Source organism: Neophocaena asiaeorientalis, unplaced genomic scaffold (assembly GCF_003031525.2).
Source record: "Neophocaena asiaeorientalis asiaeorientalis breed wild unplaced genomic scaffold, Neophocaena_asiaeorientalis_V1.1 scaffold78, whole genome shotgun sequence".
NCBI classification, from domain to species: Eukaryota; Metazoa; Chordata; class Mammalia; order Artiodactyla; family Phocoenidae; genus Neophocaena; species Neophocaena asiaeorientalis.
Window position 1 is genome coordinate 16,851,594 of NW_020175018.1, and position 8,774 is coordinate 16,860,367.

The window sequence follows — 8,774 nt, forward strand, 5'->3', positions numbered from 1 at the left end:
CTTTATTTTTTATTGTTTTCGGCCACACCGCTTGGCACGCGGGATCTTAGTTCCCTGACTGGGGATTGAACCTGTGCCCCCTGCAGTGGAAGCACACAGTCCTAACCACTGGACTACCAGGGAATTCTCATCTTTCAACACTTTAACCATGTCACTCTACAGCCTTCTGGTTCCCATGGTTTGGATGAAAAAAATCAGCTGTTAATCTTATTGTGGAGGGACCCCACCCCACCCCTTGCACATGACTGTTTCTTTCTTGCTGCTTTCAAGATGTCCTTTTTGTCTTTCAACAGTTGTGTTGTAATGTGTCTTGTGTGGCTCTCTTTGAGTTTATCAGGCTTGCAGTTCACTGAGCTTCTTAATGTGTAGATTTATGTCTTTGAGCAAATTTGAGATGTTTTCGGCCACTATTTCTTCAAATAATCTCTCTCCTTCTGGGACTCTCTTTATGCATATGCAGTTACATTGGATGGTGTCCCCACAGTCCCTCTGGGTCTGTTCAATCTTCTTCCTTCTTTTTCCTTTCTGCTCCTCAGGCAGAATAATGTCAACTGCCTTAGTTCACGGACTCTTTCTTCTGACGGCTCAGATCTGCCACTGAACCCCTCTAGTGAGTTCTTCATTTCGGTTATTGTACTTTTCAGATCCAGAATTTCCACTTGGTTTATTTTTATAATTTCTATCTCTTTACTAAATTCCCTATACGTTCTTACATTGTTCTCTTGATTTCCTTTAGTTTTTCGTCCGTGGCTCCTTTTCGCTCGCCGAACATATTCAAGACAGCGGACTTAACGTCTTTGACTCGTAATTTTAATGTCTGAGCCTCCTCAGGGATAGTTTCTGTCCAATTCTTTTTTTTTTTTTCCTGTGAACAAGCCCTATTTTTCTGTTTCTTGATATGCTTTGTGATTTGTTCAGACCTGGATATTGAGAATTATAATATCGTAACTCTGGAAATCAGATTCTCCCCCTCCTCAGGGATCGCTTCTGTTGCTTGAGGGCTGCCATCTTCCGTTTCTGTAGTGACTTTTCCAAACCGTTTTTGCAAGGCCTATATTCCTTGTTGTGTAGTCACTGCAGCTTCTGCCCCATTGTCTCAGGGGGTCAGTGTGTGACCTGACAGAGATTTCCTTAACAGCTGAAGTTCAGCAGCCATCACCCTTCATCAAGCACTCTCCTGGTTGTTGTGTCTGATGAGGTTCCAGAGTCTCAAAAGTGTTGATTCTGATAGTTTTTTTTCCCCAGCTTCATTGTTGTTTCCATGGAGAGACTGATCTTTACTCCACCATTTTCTGTTAAAAACGTTATTTTTATTTATTTAAAAAATATTTATTTATTTATTTGGTTGCACCGGGTCTTAGTTGTGGCACGCGGGCTCCTTAGTTGTGGCATGAGAACTCTTAGTTGCGGCATGCACATGGGATCTAGTTTCTTGACCAGGGATCGAACCCGGGCCCCCTGCATTGGGAGCACGGAGTCTTAACCACTGCGCCACCAGGGAAGTCCCCAAAACATTGTTTTTAAAAACACTGGAATTTCACAGGTTGCTGCTATGCTGTGTGAAAGCACTTCCAAATTCAAATATCAGGGGTTCTGAGGGGCTGTCTCAGCTCATGGCCCAGTTTAATGATACTGAAGTGAACATCTGCTCTGTGAAAGGTGGACTTCTCTGTTTCCTTAAGTGAGCCAGAGAAGGGTGGCTGGCCCTTCTTGCTTTTCCTGCCCTTCTTTATTTCCTGTGTAAAATAAACCAATAACCCTGCAAGATTTCCTATTTGAACATGGAATGTGAGAGTCTATATCTCACTTCAATGAGCACAGGCAATGAAAGAACAATATCACAACTCCCAGGCTATAGTAGAAACAGGATTTTAATATAATATTCAAGTCTAGCATTTGCTATTTACAACAAATAAATATTGCCCCTCCCCAACTGGTAAACATTTTTTTTCACCTTTTATACAAATATTCAATCCCCCTCCCCTCCCCCCGAAACCCTCCTTTCCCACCAATCCCCGTCTCGTGTGGTCTCGTAAAGCCCAGGATACAGTGGTGGATGGCACTTGCAGTGTCATGAAATCTGACATCAGTGGGACTTGGCTGAGACCGTCCTCACTCACCGGTTAAGAGTGTGGTCCGTGAAGGGGGTGTCTCTCTCCTCTGCCAGGGGAGGGCTGGAGTGGGCAGTGGGCGAGACTCCCTCACTTTCAGTTGGCCCTGATGATGGAATCTTTGGTGCAGCCTGAGGAAGGCCACAATGGTGGGAGGAGAGAACTGCAGTGGTCAGACCCGGTGGATGAGTAGTGCCCTGGGGTGCCCATGGGCACAGGTGGCAGTGGCCCACACCTGGGAAGGTGTGAGGGAAGTGTACGGAGGGCAGTGCCCGGCGGCATGCAGGGCTCCGTGCCCATTGGCAGCGCTCCTTGGCAAAAGTCAGCTAGTCCTCTGGTTCCAGAGAGCAGAAGGCACCTAAGGCAGCGAGTGGTCCACGGGAGGCCAGGTCAGCCCATCGAGTGGCAGGCATCAATCCCGGCAGCAGGAGAGGTTCAGGGTGAAACTGGAGTCTGGGGGTGGCCTGGGCTGGCAGCTTGGGCACAGGTGCCCACCTGGCCTGAGCCACTGTAGTCTGTAAGTGCTTAGTTGCCCAGCCAGCTAGACCCTGGAAAGGGCAGCTCTGTGGCTGGCCAGCTAGGGACGAGTTAGAAGATGCCCTTGGCAATCTTGAGTCCCTTCTGTTTCATGCGCGGGAGGGTAGAGCTGGCTCCATGCCTGACCTTTGCCCCCTTGGTGAAGGTCCGTTTCTTTAGGACAAAGTCATAGTTGGCAGTAGAGTTCATGGCGTAGAACACATTGGCGTTGTCAGGGATCTTCAGCTCTGGTCGGGGAGGGGCAGAGGGTCAGCTGTGCTTATGCGGGCCCCACTGGACACCCCACCACTTGAGAACCCCCAGGAGAGCAGGCCTGATCCAGACACCTGAGACCCCTCAATGCAACTCCAGGACCACCAAGGACCCCTCTTAATGACACCTGCCTGGGACAGACTCTGCTGAGGCACTGAAGGACTTCCCTGGTGGCACAGTGGTTAAGAATCCGCCTGCCAATGCAGGAGACACGGGTTTGATCCTTGGTCTGGGAAGATCCCACATGCCGTGGAACAACTAAGCCCGTGCACCACAACTACTGAGCCTGCGCTCTAGAGCCCGCGAGCCGCAACTACTGAGCCCGTGTGCCGCAGCTACTGAAGTCTGCACGCCTAGAGCCCGTGCTCCGCAACAAGAGAAGCCACTGCAGTGAGAAGCCTGCATACCACAACAAAGAGTAGCCCTCTCTCGCCACAACTAGAGAAAGCCCGCATGCAGCAACGGAGACCCAGCGCAGTCAAAAATAAATAATTAATTTAAAAAAAAAAAAGAAAAAAGGAACTCAAAAACAAAAAGGATTCTGGGGACTTCCCTGTTGGTGCAGTGGTTAAGAATATGCCTGCCAACGCAGGGGACGTAGGTTCGATCCCTGGTCCGGGAAGATCCCACATGCCGTGGAACAACTAAGCCCATGCGCCACAACTACTGAAGCCCGCGTACCTTAGAGCCTGCGCGTCACAACTACTAAGCCCATGCACTACAACTACTGAGACTGAGTGCCAAAACTACTGAAGCCTGCGCACCTAGAGCCCGCACCCTGCAACAAGAGAAGCCACCGCAATGAGAAGCCCGCGCACCGCAACAAAGGGTAGCCCCTGCTCGCCACAACTACAGAAAGCCTGTGCGCAGCAACGAAGACCTGACACAGCCAAAAATAAAAATAAAATAAAAATAAAAAGGACTCCGACTCCAGGAAGCCCCACCTCAGTCTGCAGCTGGCAAAGGGTCATCCCATCCTGCCCCCTGCTGCCTTCACTGATCGGGAGGTCCAGCTGCAATAAGCTTTCTAGAACCTAGATCACCTCCCCGGAATCCTGCACAACTCGGGGCTCTGGGGCCAAGTTAAGGGCGGGCTTTGCCCCAGGCCTCCTGCACAGGGTTTCATAGGGTGCCAGGATCCCAGCAGGTACTTGCTCTTGGCTCTGTTTCCCACCCTCTCCTCTGGCCTTGAGCCTGTTACTCTCCACTGCTGGGCTGGAACATGTGTGCTCTGGGCTCCATCGTGTGGCTCTTACTCTGGTCGTTAACCTGTCTAGGTCTCAGGCTTCCTTTTCTGTAAGATGGGGGTCCCACCTGCCTTGCTTACCTCACCAAAATGGTGCAACAAGGTTAAGAGAGGATTTAGAAAACAATTTCTAGTGGTCGTGGCGGGTCATTGCTAACTGTCTGGGTAATGGCTGTGAATGCAGCATGGGAAAGGAAAGAGTGATGATAATCTTTGCAGTTATGGCACATCTACGGCACACGTACACACATGAGCATATAATCCATGTATATATGGATCAACTCACTACCTATTTTATCTCCATCGTGGGGATGGGAAAATAGGCACAGAGGACTTAAGGAATTTGCCCGAGGTCTACAAGCTGTAGCTGTCTGGTTCCAAGTCTGTGCTTGTTCTTGATCCTTTCCCTTTCCCAGTTTTTAGAATACCCAGCTGCTCCCTAGTAGCCTCCGTGTTTAGTATCTACTGTGGGCTGAAAGTTGGTGTCCTCTCTAAATTTGTTGAAATCCTAACCCCCAATGTGATGGGATTAGGAGGTGAGGCCATTGGGAGGCCATTAGGTCATCAGGGTGGAGCCCCACGAATGGGATTCGTGCCCTTATGAAAGGGACCCCAGAGAGCTCCCCACGCCCTTCCACCATTTGGGTTCACAGTGAGAAGTCAGCCACCGGCAACCCAGAAGAGGGCCTTCACCAGAACCTGACCATGCTGGCAACCTGATCTTGGACTTCTAGCTCCAGAACCAGGAGAGATAAATTTCTGTCATTTAGAAGCCACCAGTGGTGGTATTTTGTTATAACAGCCAGAACAGACTAAGACAGTGTTATACGTTCATGGATTTTCACAAATTCGATGCTTTAATCCACGGTAGTCATGATCTTTTCTGAAGCACTCATTTCCCATCTTAGCCAGAAAACGCACTTTTGTACGGCCTGTGGGCTCGGCCATCTGGCTGCCTGGCCCCAGGAGAAGAGCCTTTTCTCTCCCCTCCTCAACCATGCTAGCACTGAACGAGGTCTCCCACTGACTATTCACGGCCACGGAAGGGCAAGGAACAAGGGTCCAGCAGCCACCAGGGGCCAGTGAGGAGACACTGGGGGCATCCAGAGCTGCCCCTAGGCAGGTCTGTGTGTGGAGAAAGCCCACACCCACCCTGGTGGCATGTCTTCTGGGGTGGTGGGCCTGGGGCACGGTGCTCCCTGCCCCCCGGCCCCATCGCCCGCCTGACCGGCCCTGACTTACTTCGATCGTCCGAAATAACCTGCACCAGCTCGTAGTCTTCTGGCTCATCCTCATCCAGGTTGTGTTTGTCCATGGCTTTGCGGATTACAGCTGGAGCCTTGTCTTGGCTGGTCACCTGGACGGGGTGGGGGACAGGCCATCAGGGCAAGGGTCTGGTGTAGCTTGAGGGTGTAGCAGCCAAGGGCCCTCAGAGCTGCCTCGGCGCTGTGCGCACAGGGGCTCACAGCCTCTGACCCGAGGCTGGGTGCAGGGGGGTTGCGCCTCCTTCTCCTGCCCCTCTGCGGAGGCCTCCATGGACCCCGATCACTTACCCCCCAACTCCTGAAAGCCTGCCACCTCCTCCCAACACCACCTAGGGCAACCGCCTGCCCCCGGGGCTGCTCCCCTTAACCGTCCCCCTTGACCCTGCCCATCCAGGACAACGGTATCATTGCACCTGGGTACAGACGGCATCTAGTCCCAGCCCTGGAGGTGAGAGAGGAGCAGCTGGCTGGATGCCCAGTGGCCGCCTACGTGCCAGGCCTGCACTGGCTGGAGGCTGCAGTGTTGGAGCGTGCAGGCCGAGCCCTGCTGCCTCGACCCCAAGGGCCAGAGCACAGGCAGGGCTTAGACTCGGGGTGACACAGGTGACGGTGTTAATGGGGCATCTGACCCAGTGTGGGAGGATGGGGGAGGATTCTGGGGGTGCAAATGACTCACTGGCAGCCTGAGATCTGGAGGATGAGAGGAGTCCCCCCAGCCCCCAACCCCCCTTCAACATACATAGTGTTTGTGGGCAACTCCCACTGGCAAGATCTCGACACCTCCAACTATCCCCGGTGTCTGACACTGCCGGCCACCTCCACGGCCACCAGCCTGGTGCAGCCATTGCTACCCACCCTGGATTGCAGCCGCCGCCTCCTAACTGGCCGCCCTGCAGCTGCCGGCACCAGCCCATCGCCCACGGAGAGGCCGGAAGTCACTGCTGCCCCTCCAGTGCTCCAACGAACAGTGCTCCCACCTGTCTCGCATGAGATCCAGGCCCCCAACGCTGGCCTGCTCTGCTGAGCCCTACTCTTCCCCCGACCCCTGCTCCTTCACTGCGGACCTCCTGCTTCTCCTCCAAGCCCCAGGCACACTCCCGTCCTGGGAGGCTGCACGCTGCTCCCTCCTCCCCCCAACACTCAGGCCCTTTATGGGTGAGGTCCTGCCCCACTGCTGCTGTAAACCCCTAGTCAACCACCTCGGCACAGATCACCATCGACACACTAGCTGGTTTTTTTTTGTTTTTTTTTGCCCTACGCGGGCCTCTCACTGTTGTGGCCTCCCCCGTTGCGGAGCACAGGCTCCGGACGCGCAGGCGCAGCGGCCATGGCTCACGGGCCCAGCCGCCCCGCGGCATGTGGGATCCTCCCGGACCGGGGCACGAACCCGCGTCCCCTGCATCGGCAGGCGGACTCTCAGCCACTGCGCCACCAGGGAAGCCCCCACCAGCTGTTTTGATTCCTTTCCCTGGTTGGCCCTCTGTCCTTCCCAGCCCGCCAGGAGAGCAGCTCTGGGAGGGCAGGGATGACCCACGGTGCTCAATACGGGTGGGACGCCCGGCAGAGGGAGAGGCCCGCGGGGCGCCCGGCAGAGGGAGGGGCCCGCGGGGCGCCCGCCGGCTCACCAGGATGCTCTTGTACATGTTGCCGTTGTCCACGTCCAGGCTCACCCGGATGATGCAGCAGTCGCCCACCTGCTGGTTGTAGAGGGGCAGGGAGGAGCTGTAGCCGCAGACCCCCGACACGGAGCGCTTGTGGGTGCGCGTGGTGGCCACGGGCGTGGTGGAGGCTGAGGAGGACGAGGTGCTACTGGAGGCCGAGCTGATGCCGGAGGTCTCCGGGGACGACTGGGAGGTGCACTCCCAGAACTGCGGGGACGGCACGATCAGCGGAAGCCCCGGGCCACTGTCCAGCTCCGGGGGCTTCTGGTGTGCAGCGGGGAACTCTGGCCCTAGGAAGGGCTGAGAAGGGCTGTCAGGGAGGGGGTGGGGCAGTCACCTTCTTCTCCTGGCCGTCAGGGGACTCTGGGACAAAGCTCATGGTGATCTCCTCCACGTCGGAGCTGGAGGAGCCGGCCGAGTGGACACTCAGTGCGTCGGCAATGTCCCCGCTGCTGAGGTAGGGGCCGCACCTGAGCTGGTCACAGGACTTGGAGTGGTAGCTGCTGCCGGTACTGAGCTCCGTGCTGGGGGCCTGGCGGCTGCATGGAAGGGCTGGCTGACTTGGGGGAGGCCTCTCCTGGGACACAGCCCACCCCCGTCCCCTACACCCTGTGCCGAGTGCTGAGGCAATCACCCCGTTGGCTCCAGCGTCCGACAGATCATTTAGCATCACCCCATTTCACAGGGGGAAAAACTGAGGCCCAGAGGGGTGGAGCAAGTGGCCCAGTCACAGGGCTGTCGGCAGGGGAGCTGGGATCCCAGTGCCAGCTGCCTGACTCCCGAGCCCGCTCGCAGCCCGAAGCTTCCCTGAGCCCCGAGGGAGCGCCCCTGCCCACCCGGGCACTCAACTCGCTCCAGCGCTTGACGATGGCCGTGCTCTTCTTGACCTTGAGGGTGTTGCTGGCCGACTCGGAAGGGGGCTCCAGCTCACACGACAAGGAGTAGCTACAGGACAAAGCGGCGGCTGTGGGGAGTCGCACCCGGGTCTCCCTCCCGGTGCCGGCCCGGCCGTCAGCAGCGACGGCACCCATGGCTGCCCGGGATCCCAAGCCACAGGCTCTCTGGAGATGCCCAGGGACAGCCCACGTGTACCCCCCCAGCTCCTGCCCGGACTCACCTGTCAGCCTCGCTGAGCCGCTCCATAGCCCGGAACCAGGCCCCAAAGTGCTCTTCGGCTGCGATGCTGTAATTGTTGCAGGCCGATTGGAGCAGCTTGATCTGGGCGATCACTTCGAACTCCTGGGGCCAGAGGGGAGGATAGGATGCTGACGGTCTGGGTCGGCCGGGCCTGTGCCAGCCTCTGCGTCCCCACTTCCCACCCTGTCCTCACAGCCAGGTTCAAACAGCCCCTCCAGGAAGGTGTCCTTGATTCGACCTCCTGCCCCATCCTCCCGTGGGAAAGGCTCCCCCTCTCTCTGTATCCAGCTCTCCCCAAAAATGTGACAGGGAGGGGTCGGAGCCAGCTGTTCTAGCCAGGTGGCTCTCTGATCCCGCCCCCCACACGGGCCCCCTTCCCGTGAGGCTGCGTCTGCTCACCTTCCTCCTCTTCTCGAAGTTGATCAGTCTCCCCTGGAAAGCACACGGCCAGCGTCCATCAGAAAGTGTCCCCTAGCCCATGACCGCCCCTCACGGGTCTCAGGCTGCACTACCCAGAGTACACACCAGGGGGCAGCACAGCACACACCTGGACCTGGGTGGGGCC

The 8,774-nt window shown here is 56.1% G+C and overlaps 1 protein-coding gene across 10 annotated transcripts in view; it reads right to left on the reverse strand.

The window, feature by feature from the left end:
* Positions 1-1,853: 1,853 nt before the first annotated feature.
* Positions 1,854-8,774, reverse strand: part of RALGDS (ral guanine nucleotide dissociation stimulator) — a 32,576-nt gene continuing 25,655 nt past the window's right edge. For 7 of the 10 annotated variants that reach the window (XM_024762252.1, XM_024762251.1, XM_024762247.1 and 4 more), the window contains exons 12-18: positions 8,609-8,641; positions 8,190-8,311; positions 7,922-8,017; positions 7,410-7,611; positions 7,037-7,279; positions 5,389-5,503; positions 1,854-2,875 (exon numbers count right to left, since the gene is read on the reverse strand). In XM_024762252.1, coding sequence (XP_024618020.1) covers positions 2,700-2,875; positions 5,389-5,503; positions 7,037-7,279; positions 7,410-7,611; positions 7,922-8,017; positions 8,190-8,311; positions 8,609-8,641 — 987 coding nt within the window. In that variant the 3' untranslated portion in view covers positions 1,854-2,699. Of the gene's footprint in view, positions 2,876-5,388; positions 5,504-7,036; positions 7,280-7,409; positions 7,612-7,921; positions 8,018-8,189; positions 8,312-8,608; positions 8,642-8,774 lie in introns of those variants that run through there. The other 3 variants (XM_024762253.1, XM_024762254.1, XM_024762257.1) reach the window with 3 other exon arrangements.